This window comes from Gymnodraco acuticeps, unplaced genomic scaffold, assembly GCF_902827175.1.
Source record: "Gymnodraco acuticeps unplaced genomic scaffold, fGymAcu1.1, whole genome shotgun sequence".
Classification (NCBI taxonomy): domain Eukaryota; kingdom Metazoa; phylum Chordata; class Actinopteri; order Perciformes; family Bathydraconidae; genus Gymnodraco; species Gymnodraco acuticeps.
This window is the reverse complement of record NW_022990743.1, coordinates 580,533-596,657: the sequence shown is the minus strand read 5'-3', so window position 1 is coordinate 596,657 and position 16,125 is coordinate 580,533. Positions and strand designations below refer to the sequence as shown.

Here is a 16,125-nt window from a genome sequence, read left to right as displayed (position 1 = left end):
TGAAATAACAGCTATAAAGGAGAGTTAACCCCTGTAGCTGCTTTCTACTGTGAGACTTTTATTTGTGCGTTTGTGACGTCCAATGTTACACCAGGAGATACCAGATACTCGCACAGCATCAATGGGAAAGAGTCTTTTGCCTAAATAAATCCAAATGCAGCTCTACAGCGGCCCGTATACTGACTGGTGCTTGGTCCCTGTGCGGATGACCCGTGTTTGAATCCAGCCTGGGTCATCCCCTCTTTCTCCCTCTCAACTTTGGCGGCCAAAAAAACCTCTCCAGGAGTTTTTTTTTTTTATTGTTTTGAATTTTTGAATTTTACATATGTTTGCAGTTTATATTATATGTAACTCGACTAACTTTATAAACTTGAAATCAAACCCGAGAAGCATAGCTCCAAAAGCGGTTACTTTAAAGAAAAGTTCTACTGTTTTTATAGCGGATGAAACGAAACTAAAAAAAGAATAAACTCCAAATGAAACTGCCGCTGGGGTATCAAAAAGCTCATCTTAAAGCAGGCAAATATTCAAGGTCGTGGCACGAACATCTTTTTGTGCATTTATTTTGTTGTAATCCAATAATCCAACACCATAGAGGTTTCACCTATTCTCTTTTTCTGGAAAAAAACACGAGCCAATTTTGGTGTGCTAATCCCACCAATACCTGTCTCCAATATATACATAATCACCAGATGCCCAAACCTGCCTGTTATAATATAAATCAATGAATAGCTCCAACAGCTTTGAAAAGGTATTAAAAACCCATATTCTCCTCAGTTATTCCTGTGCTCATATCTGACCATTTGGAGTTATTCAACCTTCCCCTCTCTGTTGCCCAGATGGAACTGGACAGATCTGCTGACCCTCCTCCTGCAATCTGGGTCTCCACCACCAAGTCATCTGTTAATAAATGGGTAAGCATGCGTGACACCTCTGAGATCAGCGGTCCGCTGTGAGCATAATGACTGCAGAATACAGACGTTTGCATGCGGTCAAAGCTGAAGCTAATGCTGTTCTGTTGTAATCCTCCTGTAATTTTTGTATGAATTAAAACCAGCTTTGTGAGGATGTGGTTGATACACAACAGATAATTGCATTATATTAATCACTTTTATTGCTGCAAGGGAGTGATTGAAATGATTATTACAATCTGGGACAGTCTCATGATTATTTATTTTCTGTGCGTGCAGTCTCTAAAGGGAATGCACAACTTCCGATCATCAGGGGAGTACGACAACGACTGCACCAACCCTCTGACGCCTCTGTGCACTCAGCCAGAACAAGTCATCAAGGGTAAATGTTTAACAAGCTATATTATTTTCTATATCCCCCTGCCGGACATTCAAACCTTCTCTGTTGTGTTTGCAGGAGGAGCCAGTATCATACAGTGCCACATTCTGAACGATAAGAGACACATACTCACCAAAGATACCAACAACAATGTGGCTTTCTGGGACGTCTTGAAGGTAAACTCCATGATGTTATTTCTAAGTATGTTAGAGTTTTAAGAGGCCCTGTTATATATCTCACAGGCTCCGCCCTCTACTGGACTCTATGGGTACTACCCCTTGATCATATCACGCAAGCATTCATCCACTGAGACTTTTATAAATGTAGCCGGCCCCGGGGCGGGCCTACCTGAATGCGCGCGCATCTCACCGTATAAAAGGAGGCCTCGCCTCCTGACTATCATCCTTTCTCTTCAGCGAGCGGGAGTGAACAAGCTGAGCATAGATGAGAAAGAAAGAGAAAGGTTTTATCTCTTGGACATGTCTGGCTCTTTCTCATCGTCTGTGCTTGCTGGAGCAACACAGGACTGGTGAGGAGGGGGGGGGGGGCTGTCAATCAGTGGGCATCTGACCCCCTCCCCGGGCGTAATGCGCCTACATTTTTTTTCCCGGGCACCCCCGTGTTGGTGGGTTACCCGAGCAGCACCCTGCCAAGGCAGTAAACCTAGGGGAAACACTGCATATGTAACCCCTCGTCATGTGTTTAGGGTTTTCCCTTTCCTGTATTGTGTTGTATAGGTTTTTTATGCAAAGGGTCTGCAAAGGCTAAAATCCCAAAGTCCCCTCCAGAGGGAGTTTCTCTCACACACACCCCTACCTGCCTGAAACGTCTCCATTGGATCCTTTGTTAAAATGTTCTAACATAGTGTCATCACTACGTATCACTTACGCCTCTATTGGCTAGCGCTCCAACACATTGTCCATGATGGGCTAAGGGGCGGGACATCTCCAAGCGGTTGACCAATCACAACAGAGCCGGCCAATTAACCAGTCAGAGCAGTCTTGGCTCTGGTTTCAAACAGAGGTTTCAAAGTATGAGAAAAATAAAGACCTTTTTGAACATTAAAGCATGTAAACATGTCACCGTAGTGTCACAATTAGGGCTGTCAAACGATTACAATTTTTAATCAGATTAATCACCATTCGAACTATGTCCAAAATATGCCATTTATTTATGTATATTGTTGTGGGAATGGAAAGATAAATGAAAGAAGGCGGATATATCCATTTAACATACAGTATCTATGTTTATTATAACATTTTTCTGCGTGTGAAAATGAAAGACAACCCACACACCTATCAATCATCAAACCGTGGGGTCTTAATTCATTACGTGTTGATTTCTATCAACGGGGGAGTACTTCAGGAAAGTCAACAGAGGGGGGGGCGGCGGCTAGTGGAGTACTTCATGACCACAGAGTGTGAACGTTGTGATCAGCTGTTTTAGCGCAGTTCTCCAGTGAAGGGGGGGAGTCTCCCTCCGCAGCCGGTTGGCGTAGTTTTGGCACAATTCCGTTGTACAGACCGACGTTAACAGCAGCCCTGTCTGTGCACACGGAGACCGACTCTGTCGTCCGGTGATCTAACCGCCTTCTGGAAAAGCTTCACAAGTACGTCGGTACGCAAATGCGCTTTGTGACACAAGTGACGGTACGCATTTCAGATTACGCACATAACCTGCGTACCAGTTATGTGCACCCCTGTACTACAGCAAAAGTATTCTCCATCGGGACTTCCTGCAACAACACCACGCCGTTATCAAAGATGTTCTATTGAGAAGACGATCACTACGTGACAAAAGTTTTCAAAACCGTGGCTACTGAAATCAATCTTACTAACTGCTGTCTGTGCAATTTACTCCGCGAGTTGGCAGACTTTATTTTGCTTCCTTTAACATCATTTTTCATGGTGGGGCTAAGCCATTTCTTGGTATGGGTGTAGCCTACCCCAGCCATACCCTGGCGCTGCCACTGGTGGCACGTATGGGGCGGGCCATTCTGCACATGCGTTAAATGCGTTAAATATTTTAACGCAATTAATTCAAAAAATTAATTACTGCCGTTAACGCGATAATTTTGACAGCACTAGTCACAACATAACATTATTTAACCTGAAACAGAGTATAATATGTCCTCTTTAATTTGAGCCCTGTTCCCTTTATAACAGGGGTATTCAACGAGGTTCAGTTAGAGAAAATGTTCCTCTCTGGCAACATTTACAAATAAAATAGAGAAAATAAATAAAATAGCTTTTGAAAATATGTGCATCTTAAAAGTGCTTAATTTTAGATAAATAAAATAAAGTGTAGCAGCAGCTTGAGTTTCCCTTTTTCTTTGTTAACCGTTTCACATCATGACTTAACAGTTTCAGACGATTATAGAACAATATCAGTCTTTACACATCATAACAATTGAACAGTTTTAAAGTTTCTCTTTCTGTCCCTCTTATATTGCAGTCCCTCTCTCACTTGTTTTAAATTCAGTGTGAGAATTGAGCTAGAGCTTGTCCTGCCAGGAGTTTGTAAATCCGGGCCGACATGGAGTCAGGGCTATTCTCACACACATGCAGGTGCTCATTGGTTACAGTGATGCAAACACAGGTATGGTGAAAAAAGAGAGAACTATTCGAAGCAGGAAAAAAACAGCGTAATATACCATCTGACAAAGGCCTGTGCTATAATGCTTCAATTAACTGCTATTCTTTATAATATACTCAGATCAATAGGAGACAGAGATGTTAAGTTATAAATCAAGGGGTTTTATTATTATTTACAGCAGGGGTGGGGAACCTTTTTCCTTTCAATTTTTACAACATCCTCCGAGGGTCGTACAAATGATTGAACTCAACCTCTGCTTAAAAAAACTGAAATCACAGCCCATTCATTTGGCCTTTCTTTCATGCTGTGCAAAGAAAAAGCAACCAATCCAGATATCTCACCATGACTCACGTATGCATGCATGTGCACGGTGTGGCATGACCACCAAAACAGAAAGATATGGACACAAGATGTGTGCAAATGTATTTAGTATCCTATCCATGTGAACATGATTTAAATGGGGGTGGGACCTAACCCCCTCTAGGGGGGTCCGGGGGCATGCTCCCCCGGGAATATTAAATATTGAAGTTAAAAGCATCAATCTGGTGCACTTTGAGAGCAACATGAAGAGATATATGGATACATCTCTCAACCCCCATATGAAACAGAACTGTAAGCAGATTTTTCTTTTTGGATATTTTAGAAATCACTCCCCTTTTAAACTCTATTCTTGTTATTTTTAACATCTTTTTTGTTACTGTCATATAGTATTTTATACCTGTTTTTCATCTAGTCTCATTAATAACTATAATGATCATATCAAGGTGTGCCTTAACCTCACTGAGCTGAGGTTATTTGAGCCTCTCAGGAGAGAGCTCTCTTCCACCTGGTTGTAGAAAAGCTCTTTAAATTCGTTAGCATAGCTAGCTAACCAGATGCTAATAACAACAGATCGCCACTGTGCTTACAACTAAAGACACAGCCACGTAAACACTGTGGCATGTGTACGGCTCCTTATGTGTACTGCAATATTTGAAGGGCTGGAGCGGCGTTCCGGTGCTCTCTGTCAGCACTCCTCACGACACGTTACGCTCGTGTTGTGTTCAAGGAACCTGTCCTTGGCCAGGAAAAACAGGTACTCGCTTGTTTAATTATTTTTGCAGTTTAGATTTCTTCCTCTTTTTTGAAGTGAGAAGTTATCCGTCAGTCGGACTGACGGACGGACCCCCCACCCCCAAAACGAAAACTCTTCGGTTCTCCACGAATTACACAAGTCACCCAAATCAGCATTAAAAAAAGCGGGAGGCGCCGAAAAATCCCCTATTAATGTATTGATTATAGGTCCATCCGGTCCGCCTGTTGCCGACCCCTGCTTTATAAGCTTAACCAATGAAATCAGTCACTCCGGTTAAATAAAGCCCTCTCCTGACAAGCCTAGTGTTAATTCACACCTGTGGTTTGTATTGACTTCATGTTTTCATCACTCCAGGCTTGCAAGGGTGAAGACTTGGGGAAAGTGGAGTTTGACGAAGAGATTAAAAAGCGCTTTAAGATGGTCTACGTGCCAAACTGGTTCTCTGTCGATCTGAAAACCGGGGTGAGTCTCAAACCTGCTTATAACATAGCTTTACATCTGTATCAGCGGATGGGACTTTATTTTCCTAAGTCAGGGTAATGGTCTTTATACATTTTTCTTTTTTTCAACAGATGCTCACCATCACGCTGGATGAAAGCGACTGCTTTGCTGCCTGGGTCTCTGCAAAGGACGCCGGCTTTTCAAGCTCTGATGGATCCGACCCAAAGTGTAAGATATCTGACCTAATCACATTTTTATAAAAACTGTTTATTCATGCAGAACTAAAGCTAACTCTATTGGCAGCTTTGGTGGTTTTTACTGTCTTTTTCGTTTCAATGTATTTACTGAAAGTAATTAAAGTCTTTGGGCTGACGGCGCCAGATTCCACAGTAACCTCAGTACAAAAACATTTGAAAGGAACATTTCCAGCAGAGATTTCTTGATGTTCACTCTTTGCGGATTTATTTTTCCACACATAAAAGCATTCACTACACCGAGATGTCCCTCGACTACAATCTTCACATTAAACTGAACAGAACAATGCAAGGACAACTTGCGTCTTCTGCTAACTTGCTAGCTTAATTCCCCCCCCTCTTCCCCACAGTGAACCTGGGTGGACTCCTGCTCCAGGCTCTGCTGGAGTTCTGGCCCAGAACTCGCATCAACCCCATGGATGAGGAGGAGAACGAGGTGAACCACGGTAAGGAAGGGGGACTATCCAGCCACTGGCAAAACAGACACCCCTCTGCAGTGATGCTCTGTGAAGGCTGCTCTCTCCACATCACTTCCTGCTGGTCTCTGTAAACCTCACTGAGTTTGTCTCACAGTAGGAACGTGTTCTTGTGCCCACAGTAAACGGGGAGCAGGAGAACCGGGTCCAGAAAGGAAATGGATATTTCCAAGTGCCACCACACACGCCAGTCATCTTTGGAGAGGCAGGAGGCAGAACTTTATTTAGGTAATGTTTCACCATCAACAATATCACTGTGCCTCATCAGATTATATTTGTTTATAGATGTTTTACTCATTTGATCTGGTGTTGCAGGTTGCTATGTAGAGATTCAGGTGGAGAGACGGAGTCCATGCTGCTGAACGAGACCGTTCCACAGTGGGTTATAGACATAACGGTAGATGTGAGTACAATTTTTTTTTTTTTTTATTAAATGTTTTTATTAAGTAACATTAATTAACTAGAGAATGCAATTCCTGAAGAAATTGCTAGTGGGAATGCTTTATGCTGAAAATCTGATGCTAAACTGCTATGCTGAAATGTAATGTGTAAGAAGAAAGTCAAGAATTTAGATTGAAATGATACATGAACACTGGGGGCTTGAATGTGTGATGAGTAGGGGTGTAACGGTATCCGTATTCGTACCGTCACGGTTCGGACGTCACGGTTCGGCACATGCAGTCACACGACGAATACGCCTTTTTTTTACGAGTGGGAAAAAAGTCTGTCATTCAGGGCAGTATCCACTACACTATATATAATCCAGGGGGCGGTATTGCGCCTAAAAGCTGTTTGCCAGCCGCCCGTAAACAACAAATGAAGAAAACACAACAAAACGAACAAAATACAAGAAGAAGAAAAGTTAGTATGGCGATTTCAGATAACACACAGGAGCTAGAACCCACCTGCTTTTTAAAAAAAAATCAGCTGTGTGGGAACATTTCGGGTTCCCTGTGGACTACAATAACGATGAAGTGTGCGATTGGTGGATCGGACGAGGACGGTGTGTCGGTGTTGTTCGATAGCGGTGCGGTATGCTAATGGTAACACAAGCCAAACATGCTAAATCATATCAGAAGGCATCACCCAGATTTGGCAATCACCGGAGCCCGGCAAAAGACAACAGCAGTTCAACAGCTTATCCCTGCTGTTTTTAATAAACCAATAGACATGAAAGCAGTGAGACCAAAATAAACAACTGAAGCTTTTGGCTTATTATTTATGATGTAATATTTTCAAGACATTCTTTTTAGTTTTACAGCTTGATGAAACCTTTTTGTTTGACATCAGCCATTATAGATAATATGGCCATCTGAGTGTGTGTGGTACTGTTTGTGGTTTGTTTTTAACTGTTTAATACAGTTAATTATTCAAAATGTCAGAGTTCCTTATTTGTATACTGAATCTTGCACTAATGTTCAAAAATAAATAACAACAAACCTGGAATTATGCATTTGGGACTTTTTTTGTTGCTTTTTCTTGTTGTACCGAACCCGTACCGAACCGTGACCCCCAAACCGAGGTACGAACCGAACCGTGACTTCTGTGAACCGTTACACCCCTAGTGATGAGAGAAGAAAAGAAAGTGAAAAGGCTTGGAAAAGCAGCAGAATATTTGAACTGCAAACTTCTGAACTAACTTGATGGCGAATGATCTGTGGCCATGGCAACGGCATTTGATGACACCCCATAATACGCTTAGATTTGTTGATGGCTGCATCGTTACCAAACCTGTGAAGTTCTGGGCTGTTTGGAGTATTTTCACTGAAGTTATGAGAAAACCGTGTTTCAAGGCGAGCAATGTCTTGCCATGGCAACGGCATTTGAAGAAATCTCAAAACTGTCCCGAAAATGTCTTCACGGCTGGACTGTTGAAGTCTATAGGTTACTTACGTAACCCCAGTTCTCAGAGTAACATGAAGTGAGATGTCTCACTATGGGATGCGCCTCATCGCGGAGCAAACAGAAGCATCAATCTCATTACGCCAATCCTGATTGGCTGGAGATCTTGACGTCAGCGTCAGGGAAATCACCCCCTATAAGTAGCTTGCGCCACAACGCATGCGCCATTCAAAATAAGCACCTCTTCTCGCTTCACCATAGCAAGGAGGGCCGTCTGGTGAGACATCTCACTTCATGTTACTCTGAGAACTGGGGTTACGTAAGTAACCTATAGTTCTCATTCATAACACTCCGTTCGATGTCTCACTATGGGAAATTGTAGCTCCCGTATTGCCAGACGAGCTTATCTCGAAAATCACCAAACCAACCAGAACTTAACAGGTAGAGCTCTGACTCAACCAGGTGCCCAGCACTGCTTGAGTCACACTGGGAGCAGAACGTCCAGCCTGTTAGGAGGCAGACAAAAGTGAGCGGCGAGGACCAGCTCGCCGCTGCACCAATGTCTTTGATGGGAGACATCCTGGACAGAGTCCAGAATGCAGCCAGACTCTGAGTCGAAAGAGCTCGCGGACCCGAGGGTGCCTGCGAACTCTGACTCGTATGAGCCCCAAAGCAATTGCTTCCACAGACCAGTGGGAGAGCCGTTGCTCAGTAACAGGCTTGCCCTTATAAGGGTTAGCCCAGGACACAAGGGGTTGGTCATTATGACAACGCACCCTTGATCTGTCCCTGTACGTGCGTGAAGCACGGGCTGGACACGGCAAATCCGGCCGCTGTTCCCCGGAGGAATACAGTCGCGGGGAGGATGCCTTAATGTCAAATGTGGTACCCGAACCGACCGCCTTAAGATAAAGGCACACTCTGTTTGCCCTGGGGCAAACTGAGTGCATGAAAACTGTACAGATAGCGCATGAGTGCCACTGGCTCGCTTGGCAGCTGCCAGGGTCAGCGTCATGTCACACTGTATTTAGATTGTACCACTCACGGGCCAGGCCCATAGAGCCAAGCGCTCTGGGTGTGGGTGAAAGATCGCCCCCCCCCCCCCCCCCCGCTTGGGACAATATGTCCCTGCGTAGTGGGAGCTGCCATGGCTGCCCGCACAGCAGCTGATATATCTCCGCTAGCCAGTACATAGCTGGCCAGTGCGGAGCTATCAGGATAAGTGTGTGGCGTTGCTCTCTCACTCTGGCCAGAGTTGGGGGTATCAGAGCCAGGGGTGGGAACGCGTACAGAAGGGCCCGGGGGCCAATTGTGCGCGAGTGCATCCACGCCTAACGGTGCATTTAGATCGCGCATTGAAAAGAACAGCTGACACTGAGCGTTGTCTTTCGATGCGAACAGATCCACCGCGGCTCTGCCGTAACGCACCCACAGCTGGCTCACAATCCTTGGATGTAGAGTCCAGTCTGCATAAAGTGGTATACCTCTGGACAGTAGATCTGCCCCGAGGTTCCTTACTCCCGGTACGTGCGTCGCTCTCAGAGAGAGGAGACGCCTACCGCTCCATAGGATAAGTTTGCGCGCCAGTGTGTGTAACTGGAGAGAACGCAAACCCCCTTGGCGGTTAATATACGATATTGTGGTCGTATTGTCTGTCCTCACGAGGACGTGATGTCCCCTGAGGAAAGGCAGAAAAGCGTTTTAGGGTGAGAAACAACCGCTAAAAGCTCCAGGTAATTTATGTGCGCCCGCTGGAGGTCTCTGCTCCAGAGACCCCTCACCGGGCGACCTTCATAAATACCTCCCCAACCTGTCAGACATGCGTCCGTGGTGACCACTTTCCGTGAAAGGACAGCACCCATAGGCACACCTCGTACTAGAAAAGTCGGGTGCAGCCAGTGGCGCAGTGCCATTACGCATTTCACAGTAACATCACTCTCCGCGCGCCATGGCGCGCAGGGTTTAGTTTTAGGGCGGCCACCCAGCGCTGAAACTCCCTCATGTGTAAGCGTCCCAGTCGTAACGACCAGGATGGCTGACGCCATGAGCCCCAGCAATCGCAGGCATGATCTGAAGAGAACATGTTTGCGCAGCTGGAAAAGAGCGAGACAAGCTCTGAAAGCTTTCACTCTTTCCGCTGACAAGCGAGCTGAAAAGGGCACCGAGTTCAGGTGTAAACCCAGGAAGAGTATAGTCTGCGCGGGGCACAACATGCTCTTCTCTGTATTTATTATGAAACCCAGGTTGAGCAGGTGCTTTACGAGGACATTTGTCTGCGTAACAGCCTCCTGCTCCGACTGTGCGAGAAGCAGCCAGTCGTCCAGGTAGGTCGCCAGGCGAATACCCTGTTGTCTTAACGGGGCTATCGCGGCTTCCGTACAATGTACAAACACCCTTGGACTGAGAGACAGACCGAAGGGGAGTACTCTGTATTCATAACAGATCCCCTGAAATGCGAATCTCAGATATTTCCTGTGTGGATAATATACTGGGATGTGAAAATACGCATCTTTCAGGTCGACTGATGTGAACCAGTCGTCTTGTCGCACGAGCCGCAGCAGAGATGTGTGAGTGAGCATTCTGAACTTATATCTTCTTAGATATTTGTTCAGAGCCCTCAAATCAAGTATTGGCCGAATTCCGTTCCCTCCCCGTTTGGGAACGAGGAAGTACTTGGGAATAGAAGCCGCCCTGACTCTGCTCGGCGGGTACAATAGATATAGCCCTCTTTTCTAGGAGAGAGAGAATCTCTTTCTCCAGAATATGGGCTGACTCTCCTCGGGCCTGCGAATGAAGAATGCCCGAGAAGCGAGGGGGGGTGACAGCGAATTGGAGTCTGTAGCCCCGTGTTACTGTCTTGAAAACCCAAGCAGATGATGTGAGCATCTGATGATGTGAGCAGATGATGTAACCCTTCCACTGCATGCTCCTTAGAGCCAGTGGAGATGTCACATCTCTTCCCCTCTGAGTCTCTATTTGTTGTGTTATGGGGCCCTCTAGTGTCTGAACACAGTGGTGCCCCCTTTCGACAATCCCCACCGACACTGCGCATGCGCATGACGGTGGTGCCTTCACAACCCCAGCCGGCACTGCGCATTTGCGTGGCGGTGGTGCTTTTAAAACCCCAGCCGGCACTGCGCATGCGCGTGACGGTGGTGCCTTCACAGACCCGCCTGTAATCCGCCTTTTGAGAGATGCTGAAGCTGCTCTCAGAAGGGGAACAGTTGACGGGCTGTTTATTGGTTTTTATTGTTTTTCTTATCATTTTTTTGAGCTGCGCCCTCGGCCTGAAGCCTGGATGCGTCAGCGGCAAATGTTTAATGACAGAGGAACAAACAGATTTGTGACATGTGTTTTCGCGGACTTGAGGATGGTGTTGAGGCATCTCTCGAGGCGGCGGGAACACATTTAGAGCTGGGGAACCGTGGACTTCCAGCTCTGTCACGGAGGGGATGTCACGCCGCTCGCTTCTTCTTCGCCTGCTGGCCGAAATTCTGGGTTGGCTGCGCCTGAGCTGCAGCCGGAACCGGAGATTTTCTGGGCCAGCTCGCCCTCGTCTCCAGCCTGGGCTGGGGACTCGGGGCGGGCTGCGACCACTGCGTTTTCGGTGTTTTAAACCGAGCAGGGTTCAAGGCAGCTTGGGCGAAGGACTGCTGCTGCGAAGGCAGCGGCTGGACCCTTCGAGGGAGGCAGAGGTGGAGTGGCCTCGTCCTCCCTCTTTTTGACTCACACCTCTTTTGCATGGAAGCAAGAGCGGAGAGCCGAAAATTCCCTCGGGAACGATGGGCATATCCAGCACATCCTCCTTTTCCCGGTCTGGGAGGTTGGTGAGGTTTGAGCCATCTCGCTCTTCCTGCACCACCATGATCCCCATTGCCTTACCTGTGGCCTGGACGGCGCAGCGTTGGACACGGAGACAGATGTCTGTGACCGCTGCCATCTCGTCCAGAGTGGCTGCCCCCAGGTTACCCGACAGGTCCTCGCAGAGCTCCGCTTGGTAAGCGGTTAGCAGCGAGGCCACATTCAGGGCCCTGGCGGACAACGCTGCGGCTTTGTAGGACCGTTCAGTCATTGTCGACTGAAATCGGTCCGACTTTGCCGGCAGCGTGGGGTTCCTGCTTGGTGACGGGCCCATCCTCGGTAGGAGGTGGGCTGCTACCAGCGGTTCCATGGGCGGCATGCGGAGCAGGCCGAGCTTCTCCATTCCGTCACAGTCTAGGGAGGAGGCACCCTGGATTGGGACCTTGTTGCTGAAGGGCCGGTCTCTCCACGAGACCGACACCTCATCCAACATCTCCGGGAAGACCGGAAGGAGTTGCCTCTTTGTCCGCGCTGCTTGGGGAAAATGTTCCCTTCGTAGCGGGACCTGGAGTCTCCTTGGCCATTCAGGCCACGGGATGTCGAGTCTGGCCGCAGCGCGTTTGCACACGGCCTGCAGGTCCATACTCAGACAGGGCGCAGCTGGTGTGCTATCGTCTGGGAGAGCAGCCCTCGCTCCAGGCTTTGCAGCCTGAGCCGATGACATGAAGATGTCATCGCTCCAGGCTTTGCAGCCTGAGCCGATGACATGAAGATGTCCTCTTCATGTTCATCCGACTCGGACAGGAGGAACACCGAGGCGTCCTCTTCGTCCTCGTCGTAGTGAAGCTCGAGGACATCCTCCGCGGGTGAGACCATGGTGAGGTCTAACTGAGAGCCCCAGCTCGGTAAGCGTGGGGTCCCGTTCCCGCGTGTCTTGCCGCCACCGGGTCCCGGCCTGCCAGGGCGCGGGAATCCGGTTCTGCGGCCATCTCAGATACTGAGCCCCAGACCGACACGGAGAGGGGTTCACTCTCTGTGGCAGATGTCCCCGCGTCTTGACTGCCGACCGGCAGGTCAGAGAACATGGGGGGGTTCCTGCTCCGACAGGCTAGCTTGGCGTGCTAGCCGTCGGCGGAGGCTCTTTACGGTGAAGCGGACACAATGTCCGCACGAGCCGGGGTTGTCGATAGCGCCTCGGGCGTGTTCCAGCCCGAGGCAGGACGAGCAGACCTAGTGTGTGTCTGTGCCCGAGATCTTCAACCCGCAGCCGCAGAGTCGAGCCACCGAGTCCCTGACTCCTCTGGTGTGAGGGAGAGAGGCGTCCATCTTGTTCGCCGCGTGGAGAGGACCCGCTCTCAACAGGTAAATTGGGAGAAAAAAAGGTGTTACCACCCTGTCCTTAATCTGGAGAAAAGGACGGTGTGGGTCTTTTATTCCCGGAGAATACTGACTGGTGTGACAGTATGCTCCTTTTAATCCTTTCCTCCTCCGTGGGGAAGAGAAAAGAAAAGACTTCCTCGCTACCGTGGTGTCGGTAGTGAGGGAGCAAGCTCCGCAGCCGGTTGGCGTAGTTTTGGCACAATTCCGTTGTACAGACCGACGTTAACAGCAGCCCTGTCTGTGCACACGGAGACCGACTCTGTCGTCCGGTGATCTAACCGCCTTCTGGAAAAGCTTCACAAGTACGTCGGTACGCAAATGCGCTTTGTGACACAAGTGACGGTACGCATTTCAGATTACGCACATAACCTGCGTACCAGTTATGTGCACCCCTGTAGCCTACTACAGCAAAAGTATTCTCCGTCGGGACTTTCTGCAACAACACCACGCCGTTATCAAAGATGTTCTATTGAGAAGACGATCACTACGTGACAAAAGTTTTCAAAACCGTGGCTACTGAAATCAATCTTACTAACTGCTGTCTGTGCAATATACTCCGCGAGTTGGCAGACTTTATTTCGCTTACTTTAACATCATTTTTCATGGTGGGGCTAAGCCATTTCTTGGTATGGGTGTAGCCTACCCCAGCCATACCCTGGCGCTGCCACTGGTGGCACGTATGGGGCGGGCCATTCTGCACATGCGTTAAATGCGTTAAATATTTTAACGCAATTAATTCAAAAAATTAATTACCGCCGTTAACGCGATAATTTTGACAGCACTAGTTAAAATCTGAAGAAAACCTCTATAACAAGGTCTGAACAATGTTTAATATCTCTAAAAGTAAGAATCTGATTTAAAAGTAGTTTTACACGAACAATGTCAGAAAGATGTAACATTTTAAAGTTGGAATGAGGTTTCTGAGTGAAAGTATGAATGAACAGTTAGCAGTTGAAGTCACATGAAGATTTGTTGAAGTCTGAAGATTTCCTCCATTGACTTCAATGTTACAAATTTGATGAATTATGGGATGTGTCTCTGGAATTATGAAAGTTATGAATGAGAAAAATAATAGCCATCGATTCCCGACCGAGCTGAACGTTTTGATGTTTGAACGGAGTTTCTGCGATGTTCAATGCGGGAGGAGAAGCGCGGCAAAATACCGGCGGAATAATAATACTAAACTTTTCGTGCTTAGAATAACATATTTGTAATTTGTACTTATTTAGTGGGAATAAGTACAAATTATTACAGGTTATTTAGACTATAAAAAGAACATTTGCAGGCTCATGTGTTTGTGCGTTATACATGTATAGCTCATTCATTCAGAGAAGCTTACTTAATACATGTATGCCGCTTGTGGTTTTAGGTAACACGTGTGCGCTTTTGTAATTTTTGTAAAATAAATCAAAACACAACATGCTAACAAGCATTTTCTACTCTGATATGCTTTTTTAAATGTCACTATAGAGCAGGGGTCGACAACAGGCGGACCACGGTCCGGATCTGGACCCAGACCCCAACCTATACGGACCCGGACCTATAATCAATACATTAATAGGGGATTTCAATTTCGCTGCCAACAGGGGGCGAAAGAGACGAGTGAACGATACAGGGAGAGAAACACAGAAGAAGAGACGAGAAAGCGGCAGATAGAAGCGGAGAGGAAAGTGAGTGAAGAGATGAATTAGCGATACAGGGAGAGAAGCGGAGAGGAGTGAACAGGCGTGTTAGCGGCAGACAGGGAGAGACACATAATTACACATGGCGCTCTCCAAGAAGAGGAAAGTGGACAGTGGACAGTGAGAACAGAGCTTTTAACCCTGAGTGGACGGACTCATTCATGTTCATCCTGCCCACTGGGAGCACAGAGCCAGTGTGTCTCATTTGTTCAGAGACCGTGCCGCTCATTAAAAGTGCCGACACGCCACTATGAGACAACACACAAAGTGTTTGACCAAACATTCCCTCTCAAGTCAGAACTGAGGTCACAAAAACTAAATATCGTTCCAGCGCAGGCTAACCAATGAGCACCTGCATGTGTATGAGAATGGCCCTGACACCATTTCAGCCCAGATTTACAAACTCCTGGCAGGACAATAAGCTCCAGCTCAATTCTCGCACTGAATTAAAACAAAGTGAGTGAGGGACTGCAATATAAGAGGGAAAGAAAGAGAAACTTTAAAACTGTTCAATTGTTATGATGTGTAAAGACTGATATTGTTCTATAATCGGCTGAAACTGTTAAGTCATGATGTGAAACGGTTAACAAAGAAAAAGGGAAACTCAAGCTGCTGCTACACTTTATTTTATTTATCTAAAATTAAGCACTTTTGAGATGCACATATTTTCGAAAGCTATTATTTATTTTCTCCATTTTATGTTTAAATGCAGCCCGAGAGGAACATTACACATATCCACAGTATTTACTGTATATCTGTAGAGTTCATTGTTAATTGACAATACATATTGTTGTTTATGAATTGTACTTTCTTTATCTGGCAGTCAGTTTGTTGATTACATGCAGTTAGACATTTTGAAGTTCCGGACCTTGCCTGGGGAGATTTTCTCTAACTGGACCTCGTTGAATTTTAGTTGAATACCCCTGCTATAGAGGAAGAGGATGTTTTTAGTGGCTTTTTGTACGTTTCTTTTATTCACATTTAATGATAAATGCCAATCTGCACTGTTTCTTAATGCTCTTAATGTTTTCATTTTGTAAAGCACTTTGAGATGCCTTGTGTTGAAAGGTGATATATAAATAAACTTGCCTGGCCTTGTGTCATAGAAGGAAAAGCTAAGGTTCTATATAAAAGGTCACAAAGTTCTCACTGCGAGATTCAGTGCTTGATTCAGAATTTGTATTCACCTTTTTTTTATATGGCAAATTTCAGGTGGTTTTTAAGTCTAGAATAAGTAAAAAGACACATTTCTAACTGGCTTTTTTTTTGGAGCATTGGCGGCTACTTCT

General features: G+C 46.5%; 1 protein-coding gene across 2 annotated transcripts in view; it reads left to right on the top strand.

Annotated features, from left to right (window-relative positions):
- The window catches only part of LOC117556653 (WD repeat-containing protein 48), a 31,616-nt gene that overhangs the window by 5,495 nt on the left and 9,996 nt on the right, over nt 1–16,125 (top strand). For both annotated transcript variants that reach the window (XM_034232111.1, XM_034232110.1), the window contains exons 8-15: nt 840–914; nt 1,191–1,293; nt 1,369–1,466; nt 5,315–5,422; nt 5,533–5,629; nt 6,006–6,101; nt 6,254–6,359; nt 6,447–6,534. In XM_034232111.1, coding sequence (XP_034088002.1) covers nt 840–914; nt 1,191–1,293; nt 1,369–1,466; nt 5,315–5,422; nt 5,533–5,629; nt 6,006–6,101; nt 6,254–6,359; nt 6,447–6,534 — 771 coding nt within the window. The remainder of the gene's footprint in view (nt 1–839; nt 915–1,190; nt 1,294–1,368; nt 1,467–5,314; nt 5,423–5,532; nt 5,630–6,005; nt 6,102–6,253; nt 6,360–6,446; nt 6,535–16,125) is intronic.